This window comes from Podarcis pityusensis (assembly GCF_964106645.2).
Source record: "Podarcis pityusensis genome assembly, chromosome: 3".
In the NCBI taxonomy this organism is placed as follows: Eukaryota; Metazoa; Chordata; class Lepidosauria; order Squamata; family Lacertidae; genus Podarcis; species Podarcis pityusensis.
This window is the reverse complement of record NC_138026.1, coordinates 75576533-75598506: the sequence shown is the minus strand read 5'-3', so window position 1 is coordinate 75598506 and position 21974 is coordinate 75576533. Positions and strand designations below refer to the sequence as shown.

The window sequence follows — 21974 nt, the reverse complement described above, 5'->3', positions numbered from 1 at the left end:
AGAGAAGACTGGCTGTGCACATGCATGCACAAGCCGAGAGGAAAGTCAGTTTGCAAATTCTGTTTGTATGTGTGTCTGAAACAGAGCTAGACAGCAAAAGGATGAAGAGGAGGAGACTGGCTATACACACACACACACACACACACACACACACATGTAACCAAGAGAGCAATCACTGTAAATAGCATGCTGTTTTCTCAGGGCAACCTCTCCTGACCCCTGCCTTTAGGACCTTGGGAAACCACCAATGAAAACAGCACAGTGACACTCCTGCATTTTTATTCTCCAGCGGGTGCAGAATGCTGCAGCGAGACTCCTTACGGGGTCTTCGCTGCGAGATCACATTCACCCGGTGCTATACCAGCTGCACTGGCTCCCGGTGGGGTACAGCATCAGGTTTAAGGTGCTGGTTTTAACCTTTAAAGCCCTATACGGCCTAGGACCCTCGTACCTACGGGACCGCCTCTCCTGGTATGCCCCACAGAGAAACTTACGGTCTTCAAATAAAAACATCTTGAAGGTCCCAGGCCACAGAGAAGTTAGGCTGGCCTCAACTAGAGCCAGGGCTTTTTCGGCCGTGGCTCCGATCTGGTGGAACACTCTGTCACAAGAAACCAGGGCCCTGCGGGACTTGACATCTTTCCGCAGGGCCTGCAAGACAGAGCTGTTCCACCAGGCCTTTGGCCAGGGCACAGCCTGACTCCCTCCCTCGGCAATCTTCGCGGAGCTCTGGCCCAATGGTTGCCAGTGGCTTGAATTAATTAATTTTATAATGAATGATTTTAGAGTGTTGTTTGTGCTGTACTTTTGTACTGTTTTATTGTTGTTAGCCGCCCTGAGCCTGGCTTCGGCTGGGGAGGGCGGGATATAAATAAAATTTATTATTATTATTATTATTATTATTATTATTATTAGCAAGATTTAATAACTCACTGGCCACCATAGGTGCCAGCTCCAAGAGGCCAAGGCACTTGGGGGGGGCAATGTTTTTTGAGGGGACCGGGCCATCTCAATTATCAGAGAGTGCCCAGCTCTGCCCTCTGCCTCCTTGCAATGTTGTGTTGGGGCCACTCAATCATCATGGTGCCTCTGCTGACCACTCTCACAAGTACACTGTTGTGATGATGAAAGGTTTTTGTGACAGCCACCGCAAGATTCCCTACAAAATTTCTTCTACACTTTTTTTTTTTGCTTCACCCACTTCAATGTTTCAGTCCCCAGAGAGCTGACCATGCGTTAATGCAGCCCTTAGGATGGTGCAACCAGTTCTGCCGCACTTGGCACAGGCTGTCACAACTGTGACATAGTGAATTAAGCAGAACGGGAGGGGAGAAGCAGGTTGGGGGGCAAATTTTGGCCTCACACAGGGCGCTGCTGAAATTTGAAGGACCATAGTCCACCCCTAACATAAAACAAAGTGATGTCAGACCAATAAATGCTTAGCTATCTAAGCCATAACTTTTACACATCTATGGGGCAAACTATACACAGCAATTATCATCAGCTTGAGTGCAAGCTGTTTGCTTCAAAGATTTCCAGAGCAGGGTCCCAATCTGGGTTGCAACTTGGATGTGGGTGGGGTTAACTCCAATTGGATCTTTTTCCCCCACTGCAAATTGCAGGTGTGGGCAGGGAAGGAAATCAGTATCAAAAGTTGGAAGGGGAGGCAAAAGGATTAAAGACCAGCACCACCACTGGTGAAAGAAAAGCTTGAACACAAGCATAAACTATATGATAAACATCCAGTACAGTTTAGCCCAATGGCTAGCTCTTTCCTCTTTGGTACTGGCAACATCAGGGTCCTTTCCAGGGAGTCTTCTCTTCTCATGAGGTGGCCAAAGTATTGGAGCCTCAGCCTATTCAGCCCTGAGTGCTCACTGGAAGGACAGATCCTGAAGCTGAGGCTCCAATACTTTGGCCACCTCATGAGAAGAGAAGACTCCCTGGAAAAGACCCTGATGTTGGGAAAGATGGAGGGCACAAGGAGAAGGGCACGACAGAGGACGAGATGGTTGGACAGGGTTCTCAAAGCTACCAGCATGAGTTTGACCAAACTGCGAGAGGCAGTGGAAGACAGGAGTGCCTGGCGTGCTCTGGTCCATGGGGTCACGAAGAGTCAGACACGACTAAACGACTAAACAACAACCACCTCAACCTATCTCTGGTTGGTTCAGGTATGCCTACTTTCAGCCATCTTAGCCACATTGCTTGCCTCTCAGTTACCTGCTCTGGTGTGGGAGTCCTGTCAAAGCCAAGCCTGTGGTTTAAAATAAGCTCCGTGTCAACACATGAAAAATATTTCCTAGTTTCAATGTGATTAATAATAATCTCAACCATGTTTACCTTTTCAGGACAGTTCTAGTCACTAAACTGGCAAAATCTTAATCTTTCAGGTAAATAAAGACTTATTGCTTTCAAAACATTACACATGCTGTGGATTACATCCTTACACAACATGCTTAGAAAACAAAAACCCAATGATGCTAGACAGTTTTCTTCCTGGGCATGCGGGATCTTATATTTCCTATGGATTAAAACTGAAGCATGCACAATTCTATGTGCAGAGCACTATTAAATTATGCAGGAGCTATGAACGCAGAGACATTCTCACTGTCAGTTAGCAGGCTTTTCACCACAGGAGGCTATGCAAAAAATAAGCAAGAGGAAATCAACTCAAAGCCTGCTACATCATCAGCATACACAACGCCAGGGGAAAAAATACCCCTCAAGAATGACAAACTCCGAGGCTGACAGCACATTCAATCTAATATATATCAAATGGTCTGCCAGAATTGCCCATCAAAATAACTATTCTTATGTCATATAAATTAGATGGCTGCTCATCAGTTCAGGCAGGATACTGAATGACACATAGCCCAGGAAATGCCAGGCTTCTGTCACCCCAACAGCTGGCCAACTGCTCCACTTACCAAAAGCAGACTCCCCTTGCGCCATTTCTTCCTTCATTCTCTTGTAACCTTCTTTCATTCTCTCTAATTTTTGGACATTTTTGGCACTCAGCGTGAACCATTCGTTGAGAAGTCCCTCCAGTCGCTCTCTTTCAGCTGTTAACGACTTAATTTCTTCTACAAGGTCTCTAGCCGTACGGAAATTACCTCCTGTGGATTCATTGGAGGGGCATTAGAGAGACAGAGGAAGACAGAGAAGAAACAAATAATAGACAACCTCAAGGAGCTTACTAAAAGAAATTAATAGCTAATCGTTCATACAGGAGCTAAAACCTGAGCAGTGAAAATGAAATAAAATTTGTAGTAAACACATTTTCCCTATGTCCACTGATTTCCATTTCCTCGTACCTATACTGCCCATATAAACAGCAGTAACCTAATTTGATTATTATTTTTTCATTCAGGTTACCAAACTGCTACTTAGGTTTTTTTTTAAAGGTGATGGAATGCAGGGTAATGATCTGGTCAGTATGTAATTTTTTTTTAGATTAACAAATAATTGCATGCTGACTGGATCATTACCCAGCAATCCATCACATCATTATGCTACAGCTAGCTATTTATATGGATATCTTCAAAAAACTGAAATGAAATCTCCCTTGCACATCATGTGAAGCATATATTATACGCAAATAAATAAATCCTTAAAATTAGAGAGAGTCAATACATGAACATAGCTTCTACCACCCCCATCCCCAAATGAGCTGGCCTCCCTCTGTTTTCATTAGAGATGCATGGCAGACTAGCCTGGTCAAAGGAATCCTTTCCAGTTGCTATCTTTTTCCTTTGCTATACAAAACTCCACATGGTGTTTCTTTTAGTTACAGACTGCTTCCTCCAGGGCCAGCTGTTATACATGTCACAAAGAACCTGTGTGTGCATGTTTTTCACATGCAACCTTTAAATGTGTTTTTCTGAGAGGTAGATCTCTTACATGGGTTGAGTGGTCACCGCCCTGAGAATATGTCTAAAGAGTTCAGAACCTAGCAATTCACACCCAAAACGAAAACTCAGTTTAAATGGTATATATTACAGTGGGGTGGGGAAAGGAATTTAATTACAAACTAATTAATACACTACAGCATATAAGCATGAATTCACAGATGCATTTAACCCTAATACATTAACAACGCTAAAGAGCAAAATGCGTTCTTTAACGAGGAAAGATTGTGCTACTCAAAAAAAATGACCATTTGACATGAAAACCTAAGAGGACAGAACAGAGATTCAAAGTTACCTTGCAGCTGTTAATTGATAGCAATGTTGTACTGAATGTAGGTGTGTTGAAGCCACAACCAGAAGTGAGGATCAGGAATTCTAACTGCAGCTCATTATACAGAGGGCTGCCTGTATAATTGGAAATTTCAGCTGGTGCAGAATTCGGTGGACAGGTAGTTGACCAGAACAAGATTGTTTGAGTGTATTACACCAATCCTGGCCCACCTGCCTGGTTGCTAGTTAGTTTCTGGGCCCAAATCAAAGTGCTGTTTTTGACCTATAAAGCCTTAAACAGCTCAGGACCACAATATCTCAAGGATCACCTCACCCCATATAAACCAACCCAGATTCTGCAATCATCATCTTAAACCCTTTTTCGTGTGCCTCCTCCATAAGAGGCCTGGAGGGTGGCAACACGAGATCCGGCCATTTCTGCTGTGGCTCCATGTTTGTGGAATGCTCTTCTCAGGGAGGCTAGTCTGCACTTTCATCATAAATCTTAAGCGTAAAGCAAAAATGTTCCTCTTCAACTAGGCCTTTGGCTGATGTCTAGATCTTTTTAAATGTATTTGTGGGAAGGGAGGTTATTGGTTTGTTTTCTTGTTCTTATTATGTACTTTGGGTTTTATTCTGTATTTTTATACTGTGAATTGCCCTGAGATCTTTGGATGGTGAAGAAAAAGAATTTGGATTTGTTATCCCGCTTTATCACTATCCTAAGGAGTCTCAAAGTGACTAACAATCTCCTTTCCCCTCCTCCCCGACAACAAACACTCTGTGAGGTGAGTGGGGCTGAGAGACTTCAGAGAAGTGTGACCAGCCCAAGGTCACCCAGCAGCTGCATGTGGAGGAGCAAAGACGCGAACCCGGTTCCCCAGATTGCGAGTCTACCGCTCTTAACCACTACACCACACTGGCTGAAGCGCTGATATACATTGGCGCAGCCGAGGCGGGGCCAATATTGAATCAATAAAATTCAATACAAATACATAAGCAAACTGAGGTTCTGCCCCTTCCCAACAAAAGGCCTGCCCCCCCTAACAAAAATCCTGGCTACGCCCATGCTGGAATACAAATTTAATAAATAAGTAAATAAATAACATTATTTGTGGTTCTAAGCTCTTAGACTCACAAGCTCTGCTGTGCAGTTGCTTTGAGTTAGGATCTGAAAGAGGATATAGAATAATGTACCTAGACTAGAGTCTTCTTTGTCTGGCGCACTGTGCTATGTCCTTCCTGTGTGCAGAGTCCAACAGACAGGAGAAAGGGGCTTGTTGATAATAATAATAATAATAATAATAATAATAATAATAATAATAATAATTTTTTATTTATACCCCGCCCTCCCCAGCCAAGGCTGGGCTCAGAGCGGCTTACAAGCAATAATAAAAACAAGTTGAATGATTACAACTTAAAAACAAAATTAAAATACAACATTAAAATATTGAAACATTAAAATATTAAAATGTAGCCTCATCGCAGGAGGAGAAGGAAAGGAAAAAAGAAAGAGGGAGGGAATCAAATTGGCCCCAAGCCAAAGGCCAGGCGGAACAACTCTGTCTTACAGACCCTGCGGAAAGAAATCAGATCCTGCAGGGCCCTGGTCTCATGAGGCAGAGCATTCCACAAGGCCAGAGCCAGAGTTGAAAAGGCCCTGGCTCTGGTTGAAGCCAATCTAACTTCCTTAGGGCCCAGGACCTCTAGGGTGTTGCTATTTATGGACCTTGAGGCTTTCCATGGGGCACACCGGGAGAGGTGGTCCCGTAGGTACGAGGGTCCTAGGCCGTGAAGGGCTTTATAGGTCAAAAGCAGCACCTTAAATCTGACCCTGTACTCTACCGGGAGCACCTTCATCATGTAAGAGAGGGGTCAAAAAAACTCCCTGTCTGGCAAGTCTGGACCTAGCACCTGTGTGCTTCCCTCTACTGCTGGAGCTATTCTGCCATGGGGCCATTCAAAAATTTAAGGCTTCTTAATTAGAAGTCACAGCCTAATCATTCTTCGTCTTTTTTTAAAAAAAAGTTAAGAAGAAGGCACTACCTTGCCTATTAAAATTTCATATATACTGAATCATTATTAATTCCCAGAGGGAAGGTTAATATCAAAACCTGAAGCTATGATGGAATAAACATAGTATCCCTGTTAATAATTTAAAAGCATTTTTGCCTCTAATATATGCCCACGAGGCAAAACTGCCCTATGCAGCTTTTTCCCTGACAGAGGGAATAGGCCTTCAAATATCAAGAACTCATCAAGAGATCAGCACACCACTCGTTTAAAGTGCCAGTGCTGAACTCCTGACCTCAATCACAGTAACTGCAATGGGCACTTTCTAAATCCTACAAGAGAACTCATTTTTTAAAAACATAAATATAAATCTGTCTCACTGTTAAAAATCACAAAATAATAAAGGTGTTCTGTATTTTTTTAAAAAAAGAGACGAAGATAATTTTTTGGTGGCTGGAAATATATTCATCAGGGAAACATCTAGTTAATACTGTTTAATTACTACAATTTTTCATTTCCATGACAGATTTATATTTTATGTAAACTGCATGTTATAATTTATTCAGTATGCCTTTCTCTTTCAACATTTCCATACTGCACTGTCTCAGATAGTACTTGTCAGATCTTGCTAAGCAAGCCTTTCCCAATAATTTGAAAGAAAGCATCTTCCAAAAAGCAGAGAAATATGATTAAATGATGGTCAATATTTTAAAAATCGCAATTACATTATATATTTATATACACACACACATATACCAGTATAGACACACACACACACACGTTGCAGCTTCCTTTATTAACATTGCTTTGACATTTGTAGCACAACATATAGCAACTACTAGCTTCCTGCACCAATTTTCTATTAATATATCTATTTAAAATGAAAACAAATAAACACAAAAGAATATTAGCAGAAGTCCATGCTTGTGTTTCCAAGTGTAAAGCTATATGGAGGTATTTCTTTCATTGCCAATTTTTCCATATCATCCTTTATAATGCATAAAAGATGGAACAATTACAACACTTTACTGGTGCACAGACTTTGGAATACTTTCCCCAGAGCTGTCTGCTTGGCCCTTTTTCTCTGCTGTTTTAGGCAGCAAATGAAAGCAATTTTATTTGTATGTCCTTGGAAAAGGGGAGGAAATAAATGTCTTTATGCTGAGGATTTTTTTCAGGTCTGAATTTTAACTGCTATTTTGTTGCTTCTTGCAATTTTATATGTTTTTATTCTTTGGAATTGTTTGGGGTATATTTCAGTGGAAAGGCAGAAACAAATAATTGCAAACAAAATAAATAATGAATAAATGAAATAGGCAGCCTGAAGATTTGGGGGTTAAAGCAACACGCCTGGAGTCAAAATCTTTTTCAAGGCCCACCCAGGGACAGGCAAGTCACCTTCAATTAGCTGTCAATCAATCTGGACTCAATCTGAGCCATTCGAAGCAAGATACTAGGGTGGGGTACAAACTGGGTAGGGCACAAACTGTGATGAAGACCTACATAATGCTGCTGAAATAAACTGTACATATAGTTCAGCCATGCAATTTGCCACTTGGCAGGTTGCCCAGAATAGATAGCAGCTGCCCCAGGCAAATAAATGAATGGTAAACTGCTTGCTGTCTGCCTCAACCCCTTACTGCCCACCCACGACTGAGAATGAAAATAATTTTGCTTCCATAGCACATCAAACAGATGTGCACAAGACACTTATAAACAATAAAATATATACATTGCCAACATGAAACAAAATCATGTAAAATATTTTAAACTGAAAATTATACAAAAGAGAATTGAGAAGTTATTCCTTAAAAGAGTGCGGAAAATAAAAGGCATTCAGATGCTTTTAACATATGGAATGGAAGCTAGACAGCCGGGCAGGAATAAGCCCCAGATACAGGCAACGTTAATGTAGTTCAGAACCACATAAACACAAAAGTGCCATGTTAACCTTTTCCACTATTTCAGGGGTAGACAGTGTAGTGTCCTCCAGATGTTATGAACTACAACTCATAGAATCACAGAGCTGTACAGCTGGAAGGGGCCCAAAGGGTCATCAGGTCCAACTCTCTGCAATACATGAGTCAAGTCATCCCTGACCATTGGTCATGCAAGCTGGGACTGATAGTTGCAGCCCCAAGCTTCTAGACAGCACTGCTCTATACACAGCCAATACTGCAAAAAAAACAACAAACCCACTTCCGAGTGGCCATGAAGAAATTAGATCTGTAATTAGCCTAGATCTGTAATTAGCCACACTGCCACAAACTGATGAAGCTGCAAGTCCACATAAGAAGAGATTCTAAAAGTCAGGCCATGTGGTAGTCTTAAGCAAACAAATGTGTAGCTTATGCAAATTAGTCCTTGAACCACCTACGATACTGACATTTCAGGGAAAGAACAGGGTCAGCGATGAACCTATGACTCTCAGTCTCAGGCCCCATTTGCAATGTGGACATAACAGTACATTTGTTTTACAGAACTATTACGCTGAAGGAGGTTGTATCCCTTCTCTCATGCCACAGTCACAATGTAACTCCTCCTTCCCCAGACTATTTGCTACATATCTTCTTTATTCCCTCAGCAAACAGCAGCTTGCAGAGGGCTTTTCCCCCCCAGAAACCATGGGAAAGGTTAAGCTCAAACCACATGCACTGTGCTCCCAATCCATACTTTTTCTCCCCCCTCCTCATTGCTATTGAACAATACATCAAATATTATTGAAACTGAAACTACAGAGTGCTAGTTGAAAAGCACAACGAACCATACAAAAGTTCTAAGTTCTTACACACCAAGTAATTTATATAGGATTCATATAATTTCACTCAACATTAATCCCCTCTGAGAGATGCAAGAGCATCTCTCCAGAGCAGAGACAAAACTCACTGGAAGCCTAAGAAAAGTATTAATTGCCCAATAAGAGAAGCCAGCTGTGGAAAGAGGCCAGATGGGCAGCATGGCGAAGGGTAGGAGAGAAGAATGCGAGGAGCTGAAGTGATGAGATCATAGGTGTACAGCCCTTCTAAGAATATTTCAAGAGCTGATGGTACAACTCCTCACTTTATTTCAAAGTACAAAGTGCTATTACACAACACTATATGTGCTGGCGAGTGCAAAAATCATAAGCTATATGCATCCTCTTGGCATGCAGATAACACATCACAGCAGTGTTCTTCGATGGGAGACCTTCTTGAACCATACACCCATTCATTGGGCTGGCTCATTGCCTAATGGAGAGATTTTCTGCTTGTCAACTCTGCAAATTGTAAACACGACTGTGCATAATTTGTTCTCTCTCACCCCTACTGAAAAAAAAGGCAAGGGACTACAGTAATCCAAAGTTCATGGCATAAAAAGCTGTTATGGGGGGGGGGGCGGGAATCATAACTACTTAATATGTTGTGAAGTTCAGATTCACATATCAGTGTTTTGCTCCTGAATAATATTCGCATGCACTCTGAAGACAAATAGTTCTTCCATTGCCAGCATTAGCTGCTTATCGATCTCAATAAGAAGCTGCCAATTCCTGTATTCCATTGTGGAATGTCATTTAAATCAGATGCATCTTAATTCTCTAACCTCTTTGTGTTCATGAGTTTATGAAACAAAACTACTGTTAGCTAGAAGAACTGTCTCCTGCTTTCTTTACATATGCAGGTCATGATGAAGAATTCACCATTAGAGACTAGGAAGACTCAATAACCCTTCATCAAAATGCTGGAATGCTGGTAAAGCTAAATCAGACAAATAAGGACTTACCTGCTAGAGGGGATGCAATATAAAGCAGCAGTTTTAACTGCATGTGGTAGGAATGCCCAGTGGCTAATACATCTTGGGAAATGCCAGGAAATTCCAAGAGATCCCATTCAAAGTCCAACAATTCATCCTGATGAATCTTGGTATTGGTTTATTGCCAATTAACCCTGAGGCTACAGACAAAGTTATGCATAAGGATTTAACAGCCTTGCTGCTGGTTGCAAAGGTAGTCAAATACTGGTGGTACAAAACTTCATTTTTGCTGCAAGGATGGTGGACAAAGGTTGAAAACAGTGGCTCCAAATTAACTAAGTACTGCAGACCCCCCATTTCTCAAGAGTTATGTGAATGGTGCCACAGACCACCAAATGAGAACCACTGGTCTAGAACATAACACTGGTTGGAAAACTTATGAAGCCAAACTGAGTACATAGGGGAACCAAACATTCATTTGGTATGATTAATTTCTGAAATATTTATGGTCATAACTTTATTTCAAATAAACACTGGACATTGCAATAACACCTAGTGCACACCCTTTTCTTGAGTAAGTTTGAACTTCCTATGGATATGTAGCATAATGCAGTTGATGGTGTTTTGTTGTTGTTGTTTTGGTCTTATTATAGTGATTCAGTACAATGCCTTGCAGCTCTGTCTGCATCTATGCAACCTGTATGAATACTTCTTGAAAACTAAAAAAAAAGAAAAAGTTAATGGTTAAAAAAAATCACCTGAAACAGCAAGCATTTTGGCTTCAAGAAGAGCTGGTAGTTGAGTCTCAATATCATTCACTTTCCGCCTTAAAGTGCTGCACAGCTTCTGACTGGTACACACCTAGATTGAGGCAGACAGCCATGATATATAATTCATTCATGTAAAAATATAAGGGAATAAAAAAGGCATTTCAAATTGTCTTGGTTTACAGACATGACATATCATTACACAGCATGACAACAAAGGTTAATAAAAAGTGATGTGTGATATTGCTGCAAGACATTCATCCTGCCATTCAAGGGCTTTGCCATGGAATCCCCAGAAATAGTAACTCTCTTAACAGTTGCCCAAATAGGGAAAAATGATGATCACAAACAAAGCAGACAAGCAGATACTGCAAGACTATATTTCAGGCAAGAGGCCAAAGCTGGAAAATTATTGCAGATGTTTGATCTTTCTGTAAATATCTTGTTGACAGTCATAACAGCTGAAGATCAAAGTAAACAAACACTTGGTTCAGATTAACAATCCGGCCCTACTCTCTACTCTTGCTGTCCTTATGGAACAGCTAAAACAGCATTCCACCACAAGACATACAGGGCAGAGTCACGGAGGCTGGACCAATGTTCCTAGAAACTGAGCCCAATTCTCTTGCTGGAGTGAACAGCTAGCACAAATATCTGTTGGGAAGAGGAATGCAGTATAAGGTGCTAGCAGAGCGCCAAACAACTATCCAAAGAATCAAAGCAGAAATAATACATTACAAGTCACCTCCCTGTTGAATGTCAGAAGTTTGACAAAGACCTTTCCATTTCAGCAGACAATAAGGAAGTTTTATGCTTTTGTGATTAAGTTTTAATTGATTTTATTCACTCTGAGTTTTTTTGTAATTTTACATACACTACTTATAAACTTCAGAGATTAAGCAGTATATAAACAGGTGAAATAGATAAATTAAATTTGCAAAAGAGACCGTCTTCCATCCCTTACCATCTAAAAACAAGCATCATTTCCTCCCATGCCAAACACAGGTGGCTCAGTGCCTATCAGAGAAATACAACCACCCAAAAATAAATATTATTTGTTCTTACTTGGGACTAAGTATGTATATTGGTTTATACATGAAAAGAAAGAAACCTTGAAAGCAACAACAAGAATAAAATGGCCAAAGATTTAAGCTCAGTTAGCATCAGCTAGCTCTGTACTGATTCCACCGACTGTCTCAGTACTGCTGTTGTGGCTCTGCCTTGCCAACTGCCCTCCTTCAGTGAACTGCCACCATTTTGGCATTTAAATAAGCCACTCCGAGTAGCACTAGAGTGTTCTAAGCCTAGAGAGCCAGGCTCCGTACAATACCTCACTCGTCTATGAAGCTAATCAATAGTGGCAGGAATGGAGGATGCAGCAGTGTGTGTTAGAATACTAAAATTAACTCACTCTTTCAAAATGTCATGCTATCTTCAGTATTTGCTGTAACAATCACTTAGAAAAATCAAATAGATGGAAGCAGTGCTGAGTTATTGATGCCAAAGGCAGCACCTCTGTCAGAGTTTCATATCCAAGTGAGGCATCACCACTTTGCATCAGACCAGGCCTGGCTTTATTCTGAAGGGGACAAAGTGACTAAGGCTGACTGCTCAGTTCATTATCACAAAGTCTTGCTCAATAGTCACTCGAAATGCTACGTATCTTCATAAATAGCACATGTTTCCTATGACCATGTAGTAGGGGGAGGGAACAATCAGTTACTTATTATTGTGGGAAGAGTGAGAGACACTTCATGCTATTTAATTCTGGGCTTTCAAGATTTTTAGGTAAGCCTGCAATTTTAAGTACCCGTAGAAATTAGTGAACCCACTGTGTTTATATTACTTTTCCAAGATGAAACTGCATAATCTATGAGGCAGTTGCACAGTTCTAATTCAGCAATGTTGATTTCAGAATATTCTATGGACAGTTTTCACACCAAATAACTTTTCAATGGCCTCCGCTGAATCCAAAATGGATACTGAAACATTTATAAACAATTCTACCATCATAATCCTCCCTGCTATTGTGAAGAGGTTGCTTAGCACAGTATTGGGCCGAGACTCTCAAGACTAATAGAAGAGCATGTTGTGCTTCAGACAGTACAAGGAAGCCTGCCTACTCCATGAACTGAGGTAGGAGCAAATATTGGAACTCCTGCTCCAACATTCTGAGAAAGCCCTAACATGAAAAAGTAATGCATTTTCTTAGGGTGTGGAAGATGGTGGACCACCTCCTTTCCTCTTGCAATCTGTCATAAAGACTGCAGCAGCAGTTCAGTTCCTAATATAAAGCACTTTTGTACCTCTTAGAATCGTAGGAATGAGCCTTCTTGTTAAATTTACTAGCATGATTTGGCTTAGCATGTTGTCCAAACCCTGGCTTGTGGTTTAGTTCTGTAAATCACAGGACAAATCTTGGTTAGCCTGAAGAAAGTTAAATCACAAGCCCGGTTTCAAACAACACACTAAGATTATCCATGCCTTAGCTCAGCACTGTAGTTGAACGACTGAGGAGTGAAGCATCTTACCAGACGTCCCAGTTTCCCGGGGACAGTCCCCGGATTTGCGAATCTTTCCCCGGACAAATTCCATCCCTGGAATGTCCCCGGATTTCATCTAATGTCCCCGAGAAATGTGGCAATGGCAGCCTCACCAGCCCGGAGCCAGCTCGGCAGCGCAGTTGGCTTTGGCTGGCTTCAAGAGCTGCTCGCTGCTGTGGCGCCCACCATTTTGTCTCGCCGGAAGTCCCCATATGATGGTGGTGCAGGGGCTCTAAGATGCATCTTCTGGGCTGCCTCCACCTTCCCTGACCCCAGCAACTAAGCTGTGAAGGGAGGCTTCATGCTGCCTATTGGAGCAGCCCTGATTCCAACTCCTACTTGCATACTCTTGGCCCTCCTTCTCTGCCTTCCATGCCTGACCCACCGCGCACCACTTTCCCACCACCACCGAAGAACCAACAACTCAGGGGCTGCCCAGACTCAAGGAGAAAGGAGATAGAAGTCTTGGAGGAAGGGGAAATGTGGCGGCTGAGGTCAAGGCGGTGGCCGCCCCTCCGCCACCGCCATCGCTGCAGCATCAACGTCCTGAACATGTAGTATGTATGTATGTATGTATGTATGTACGTACGTACCGGTATTTAAAGTGTCCCCGGATTCATTGAAAAAAATCTGGTAACGTTAATCTGCAATCTCCTCTCCATGTGCCTGCATGTTTGGCTTTGTGTGACATGTAAACCAGGCCATTAACTACTGCTATGATGGCTAAAATCAGGAATATGAGCAAGCAGAGGGAGAGAGAGGACTGCAGCACTCACTCTTATCAACTCTACTGAAAAACCAGCATCATTCAACTCTGTATCCCTGAACTGTTTCTGTTCAGGTCTGTCATTACAAGCACCATTAAGAAATTATGCCTGAGCTTGCTTGTTTTCCCCCTGTCTCTGAATCCCTACTTTCTTTTGTGTTGTGTCCTTTAGATTGCAAGCTGATGGGTAAAGACTGTCTTGTTTGTTATTGTTCTTATTAATCCTATTCTAAGCCACTCCAAAAGTCTTTGCAAATGGAGGTTGGTGGGGGGATGTTTTAAATAATATTCAAAGCTCTCATAAACCTGATAATTTTTTTCCAACTGGCGGCTCACTGATTATCTCTCCTTTGCATGAGCTAAGAAATAAAATATTTAATGCACCATTTCACCCACTATCCAGCTGTCACATTTTCACTTTTTATACACTGACCAAATTAGCATAATGTCAGCATTCCAATAATCACTTAATATTACATTAAAAACAAGATCTTTAGAAAGCTGTTCACAGACTGCTTCCTTACACTTATGTAATTAATTGCCTCATTAATGCCTTACATTTACAGAAACAAATATAGCCGTTAAAGTGCACTTACTCTGGCAGCTGTATCTTTAATGGACATATTGAGCGATTGCTCTTTTTCTTGAAGCCTAGAAAAATTAAATGAATATTAAAAGATTCCCATTATTGGATAATCAACATCTCAGAAACAAAAACAAATATTCCAGTTTGTTTATCCCATAACAACTCTCTCAGATAGTTGAAACTATTGTCTGTTACACCAAAACACCCATTCATTTCTTTACAGCCCAACTCATCCAAAGCTAAGCACTTTTAAATGTATGTATTTATTTCTAAAAGTATTCCTATGTTACTTTTTGGCTCTAAAGAAGAGGTCACACAAAATCACATTAATTTATGAAGAACATATGTTTAATCCCTACCCCACCCTGGGCTGGACATAAAAAGTACTTAAGATTGACTTGACCATGCCCACTAAATTTTATATTTTAAGGCTTGTTTCTAGCATGAGGTCATCAGAAACTGTAGCATCCCATTACCAAATAAAGCTGGCAGGGGGTAGGAAAAGAAAGCTAACTCAGTGTGGGATAATGCCAATAATCCACACTTACATCTGAAAAGACAACTAGAAGATGTTGGTGAGCAGGTGTGGGTGCCTAAGGAGGCGATCATATTTTATTTGCTGAAGAGACTCCAAAACAGCAGTACACACTGGTTCTACCACAGACTTTTGAAATTTTTCCACAAATGGCATTTTGAAAGCCATGACCTTCAAAATAGATCTAATCCAAGTGCTTTGAAAGAAGGCAAACACTGTACTCCAGGGGCTTCTATCTGCTGAAGCTTGCCTCAGTGGAAGATATATAGCAAAATTCTATTAAAAGTTTGAAATGGAATGATTTCCTTGCCCTTCAGCAAAGTCTGCACAATACGAATCAATCAAGGAATCAATAACTCCTTGGCATGATTACAGTTCTTATCTGTGAACCTCTCCGTGTGCAATTTTGCACATCTTTTATCAAGCAACTGCTCATTACAATTAAAGTTGTTTTTTTAAAAAAAAACTTATTTACCATTGGATAAACTTGTTTTAATATCATGAATTATACAAAAAAAGAATGCTTCTTGGACCAATTGTGCATTGTGAAAACACAATAAAAATTAAGTAGACTCATACTGGATTCTCTGCAGGTGCTTTCACTTTACCCTAACAATCGTTACATCTTTTGAAAAGTTACTGCTTAATCCAAATAGCATAACGTGATTGTTAACCCATAAAGTGAGACTATCAATATTTCAAGTGAAGAAGAAGAAGAGGAAGAAGAAGAAGAAGAAGAAGAAGAAGAAGAAGAAGAAGAGGAGGAGGAGGAGGAGGAGGAGGAGGAGGAGGAGGAGGAGGTGGAGGAGGAGAAGTTTGGATTTGATATCCCGCTTTATCACTACCCTAAGGAGTCTCAAAGCGGCTAACCTTCTCCTTTCCCTTCCTCCCCCACAACAAACACTCTGTGAGGTGAGTGGGGCTGAGAGACTTCAAAGAAGTGTGACTAGCCCAAGGTCACCCAGCAGCTGCATGTGGAGGAGTGGAGACGCGAAACCAGTTCACCAGATTACAAGTCTACTGCTCTTAACCACTACACCACGCTGGCTAAACAGCTTTTGGGCTCTGGTACTTTAACAAGACACAGTTAGGCAATTAACATAAAGTTCTAAGGTTAAGGACTACTTGCAATATCAAAAAGGGAAATAGGTGCTAATGCGATGGTTCTTAGAATTTCAGAGATGAACAGAATTCTCATAAAAGTGAAAGGAAGTGTAAGTGTAAGAATGGTGTAATAATGCTTATTTTTTTTATTTTTATCCATTTTATTTATATACGACCCTTCAGATCTCAGGGCAGTTCACATGATAAAAATACAAGATAAAAGCAGAAATAAATAGTTAAAACGAAAACAACAAAACAATAAAGCCCCCTCCCACAAACACATTTAAAAGGCTGTAGAATATTAATCAGCCAAAGACCTGGTTGAAGAGGAACATTTTTGCCTAGTGCCTAAAGATATATAATGAAGGCGTCAGGCGAACCTCCCTGGGGAGAGCATTCCACAACTGGCACAAATAATGCAGAAAAATACATAAACTAATGTAAGGTTGTAAGGTTTGGTCTGTATATCCAGGGGTTTATTTGCTTACATGCAGAATTCATAAATGCAGACTTTTCAGACCGCAGCATACAAATTTATCATCTTCCATGAGTAGGATAAATCACAAGTGCAAGTCATGCATCAAAATAGCCATAGATGCATTTTAAAAAGTAATCAAAAGCTGAACAACTGAAGCTGGGGGAAGAGATGTGGCTCACCAAGGAGCCATTTGGCTCTGAATGAAGACTAAAAGTAAGCTAAAATGAGGTAGAATACTCAACTTTACTGTGCTTCACCAGCAGCTAGGGAAGACAGCAGCAAACCCCAGGTTAGGAGGGGAAGTTGCAGCAGAAGCCCTACAAAGTCAAGTACAGAAGTGAAGGCAAGCCATTGGGGGAAACAACTGTCAGAAAGGAATTCTAGACAGGGAAGACCACAGAATAACAGTCCAACTGGCACTCCATATAGCTCAGTGGTAGAGCAACTGCTTGGCATCTAGGAGGTCTCAGGTTGAATCCCCAGCATCTCCAGGAAGGGCTGGGAAATATTCTTTGTCCTTGGAGAGCTGCTGCCCATCAATGTAGAACAATACTGAGCTAGATGGACAGATGGTCTTTGGTCTAAGGCACCTCCTTATGTCCCTATGCATATTCCAAATAATTTACCATGTGGAATGGAAGAGTCAGGAGGGAGGTGACATTTCTAAGACTTTTTCCTTCTTGTTGCTTTGCCTGTGGCTACTGACAAACCTGAAAGTAAAGGCGCACAAAACTAAAGACTCCCTTGAGTTTTCTATAATGCTTGGGCAAATCCTTAGATACCCATATTATCCACACACCAGATATAAAAAAGAAAGTACAAAAAGGGATATTAAACATTGGCTAGCAAATCCAAAAAATAGCTGAATTCTGTTTCCAGGGATATCTGCTAGTGTATGGATCTGAATGTTTTCCACCAGCACTGCAAAATAGTATCACTTTATCTAGCTGGTAATTGGAATTATGCTACTAGCAGAATAATTTTACATTTCATGCAAATTTAGGTGGCTTGTTATGACCTATGGTAATAGTAGTTTTTGCAGGATTTTTATTCTATTGCTTTTCTTATGAAGGGACAGGATTTGGTGTTGCAACTTGCCCCAGATCCTTGAGATGAGCCAAACATGAGATGAACAAAACATAAATACCTAGTACAGATGAGTGAGTCACCTTACAGCATGGGTAGGTAAATTAAGGCCAGGGGACCGGATCCAGCCCAATTGCCTTCTAAATCCGACCCGTGGAAGGTCAGGGAATCAGCATGTTTTTACATGAGTAGAATCATAGAATCATAGAATCATAGAGTTGGAAGAGACCACAAGGGCCATCGAGTCCAACCCCCTGCCAAGCAGGAAACACCATCAGAGCACTCCTGACATATGGCTGTCAAGCCTCTGCTTAAAGACCTCCAAAGAAGGAGACTCCACCACACTCCTTGGCAGCAAATTCCACTGTCGAACAGCTCTTACTGTCAGGAAGTTCTTCCTAATGTTTAGGTGGAATCTTCTTTCTTGTAGTTTGGATCCATTGCTCCGTGTCCGCTTCTCTGGAGCAGCAGAAAACAACCTTTCTTCCTCCTCTATGTGACATCATTTTATATATTTGAACATGGCTATCATATCACCCCTTAACCTCCTCTTCTCCAGGCTAAACATGCCCAGCTCCCTTAGCCGTTCCTCATAAGGCATCGTTTCCAGGCCTTTGACCATTTTGGTTGCCCTCCTCTGGACACGTTCCAGTTTGTCAGTGTCCTTCTTGAACTGTAGTGCCCAGAACTGGACACAGTACTCCAGGTGAGGTCTGACCAGAGCAGAATACAGTGGCACTATTACTTCCCTTGATCTAGATGCTATACTCCTATTGATGCAGCCCAGAATTGCATTGGCTTTTTTAGCTGCCGCGTCACACTGTTGGCTCATGTCAAGTTTGTGGTCAACCAAGACTCCTAGATCCTTTTCACATGTACTGCTCTCAAGCCAGGTGTCACCCATCTTGTATTTGTGCCTCTCATTTTTTTTTTGCCCAAGTGCAATACTTTACATTTCTCCCTGTTAAAATTCATCTTGTTTGTTTTGGCCCAGTTCTCTAATCTGTCAAGGTCGTTTTGAAGTGTGATCCTGTCCTCTGGGGTGTTAGCCACCCCTCCCAATTTGGTGTCATCTGCAAATTTGATCAGGATGCCCTTGAGTCCATCATCCAAGTCGTTGATAAAGATGTTGAATAAGACCGGGCCCAAGACAGAACCCTGTGGCACCCCACTAGTCACTCTTCTCCAGGATGAAGAGGAACCATTGATGAGCACCCTTTGGGTTCGGTCAGTCAGCCAGTTACAAATCCACTGAGTGGTAGCATAGTCAAGACCGCATTTTACCAGCTTCTTTACAAGAATATCATGGGGCACCTTGTCAAATGCCTTGCTGAAATCAAGGTAGGCTACATCCACTGCGTTCCCTTCATCTACCAGGCTTGTAATTCTGTCAAAAAACGAGATCAGGTTAGTCTGACATGACTTATTTTTCAGAAATCCATGCTGACTATTGGTGATCACAGCATTCCTTTCTAGGTGCTCACAGACTATTTGCTTAATGATCTGCTCCAGAATCTTCCCTGGTATTGATGTCAGACTGACTGGGCGGTAATTATTTGGGTCCTCTCTTTTCCCCTTTTTGAAAATAGGGACAACATTTGCCCTCCTCCAGTCTGCCGGGACTTCGCCTGTTCTCCAGGAATTCTCAAAGATGACTGCCAGTGGTTCTGAGATCACATCTGCCAGTTCTTTTAATACTCTTGGATGCAGTTCATCTGGCCCTGGAGACTTGAATACATCTAAACTAGCCAAGTATTCTTGTACTATCTCCTGTGTGTATCTGAAGAAGTGTGCTTGCACACGAAAGCTTATACCAAGAACTAACTTAGTTGGTCTTTAAGGTGCTACAGGAAGGAATTTTTCTATTTCGACTATGGCAGACCAACACGGCTACCCATCTGTAACTATCTCCTTAGTTATTCTGGGCTGTGTTTCCTTTGCTGAATCATTTGCTCCAAATTCTTCAGGTCGGGCATTGTTTTCTTTATCGGAGAAGACTGAGGCAAAGAAGGCATTGAGGAGTTCAGCCCTTTCTGTGTCCCCTGTTTGCATTTCACCATCTTCTCCTCCGAGTGACCCCACTGTTTCTTTGTTCTTCCTTTTGCTACGAACATACCCATAAAAACCTTTTTTGTTGCTTTTAATCTCTCTAGCAAGCCTGAGTTCATTCTGTGCTTTAGCTTTTCTGACTTTGTGTCTACACATGCTGGCTATTTGTTTGAATTCCTCTTTGGTGGTTTCCCCCCTTTTCCATTTTTTGTACACATCCTTTTTTAATCTTAACTCAGTTAAAAGTTCTTTAGATAGCCACCCTGGCTTCTTTAGGCACCTTCCATGTTTCCGTCTCATTGGTATTGCCTGACATTGTGCTTTTACTATCTCCCTCTTAACAAACTCCCAGCCATCATGAACTCCCTTTCCTTTTAGTATTACTGTCCATGGGATCTCACCCAGCACTTCCCTAAGTTTTATGAAGTCAGCTTTCTTAAAGTCAAGAAATTGAGTCCTAGTATGCTTGGCTGCTCCTTTCCGCTGTATAGTAAACTTCAGAAGAGCATGATCACTCGCGCCTAATGATCCTTCCACTTCTACCCCACTAACCAGGTCATCAACATTGGTTAGGACCAGATCTAAAATGGCTGTTCCTCTTGTTGCTTCTCCCACTTTCTGGACAATGAAGTTGTCTGCAAGGCCAGTGAGGAATCTGTTTGACCTTATGCTCTTGGCTGAGTTTGACATCCAACAAATATCCGGGTAATTGAAGTCCCCCATTACTACTATCTCCCTTCCTTTTGCATGCTTGGCCATCTGTTCCAGGAAGGCATCATCTATATCCTCCGTTTGGCTTGAGGATCTATAGTAAACTCCCACAATGAGGTCACTGTTATTCTTCTCTCCCTTAATTTTGACCCAAATGCTCTCACTTTGGCTTTGAGGTTCTAAATCTTGGATCTCTTCACAGGTATACACATCCCTGACATATAACGCCACTCCTCCTCCTTTCTTGTCTGGTCTGTTTCTCTGAAATAGATTGTATCCCTCCATTATTACATTCCAATTGTGGGACTTATCCCACCAGGTTTCAGTGATGCCTATTATGTCATATTTAGTTTGCTGTACCAAGAGCTCAAGTTCATCTTGTTTATTTCCCATGCTTTGCGCATTAGTGTACAGACATTGAAGTCCATTAATCATTCCCCCGTGTCTCTTAAAGAATGTGGCCTTTTATTTCAAATGCATCTCTGGGTTATTTGTGGGGCATAGGAATTTGCTCTTTTTTTCCTCCAAAATATAGTCTGGCCGCCCACAAGGTCTGAGGGACAGTGGACCGGCCCCCTGCTGAAAAGGTTTGCTTACCCCTGCCTTACAGCTAACGTAGCTCTCTACAGATTTGTGGCCAAATCTGAATGAAACCAAGATTTATGTATATTTTATGCTACAATAAGTTCTATGGTGACAGACCCTCCTACTGACAATAGATATTTCTTCAGGGCACCACTTTTCATAGTGCTTAATGAACATATTGAACAATCATAGTTCTCTCTTCACGCTAATTTCCTCAAGCAGCGCTCTCTCTCTCTCTGTCTCTCTCTCACACACACACACAGAGAGAGAGAGAGAAATTGGCACAAGCTGGCCTTGTCTTCAGCCAGAATTACTATGTGGCTGAACAATATTCTAACTAATAAGCCTTTCAGGCCCCAAGCATTTAAGATTATCTTTGAATTAACCTCTTTCAGACAAAACTTTAAGGGCTCTTGTAGCTGAATGGAGTGGTTACCAGAAACATCAAGAGAAAATCCTACTGCCAATGGCCATGACAATATTAATCCAGATTATTTAAAACATCCATAAAACAGGTTTTGCATTCTGGACGCATTTCAACCAGCAACGGCTAAACAGGGGGTGAATGTGGGAATGAAAGCGGAGCGTTCAAGTTTTTTTAAAAAAATATTGGACACTATCCAGCCCTCAAGGCACTGTTTTAGAACTAGCATCCAGATTCCCACTCCCTCCCCTAATCCAAAATAAGTATTTTGGCATTACCCTAGAGTATAATACAAGGGAGCCAAGAATGAGCAACAGGAAAGCAGATGAGAAGATTAAATTTAAAAAATATGAAAGCTAAGCAAGATACATACAGATAAGTGGTTTCTGTGATAATTAATCTCAGTTTTGTAGATGT

General features: G+C 41.5%; 1 protein-coding gene across 7 annotated transcripts in view; it reads right to left on the bottom strand.

Annotated features, from left to right (window-relative positions):
• DISC1 (DISC1 scaffold protein) overlaps positions 1-21974 on the bottom strand; it is a 164384-nt gene that overhangs the window by 99511 nt on the left and 42899 nt on the right. For 6 of the 7 annotated variants that reach the window (XM_080997684.1, XM_080997683.1, XM_080997688.1 and 3 more), the window contains 3 exons: positions 14596-14650; positions 10682-10784; positions 2931-3119 (listed from right to left, as the gene is read on the bottom strand). In XM_080997684.1, coding sequence (XP_080853810.1) covers positions 2931-3119; positions 10682-10784; positions 14596-14650 — 347 coding nt within the window. The remainder of the gene's footprint in view (positions 1-2930; positions 3120-10681; positions 10785-14595; positions 14651-21974) is intronic. The other variant, XM_080997689.1, reaches the window with a different exon arrangement.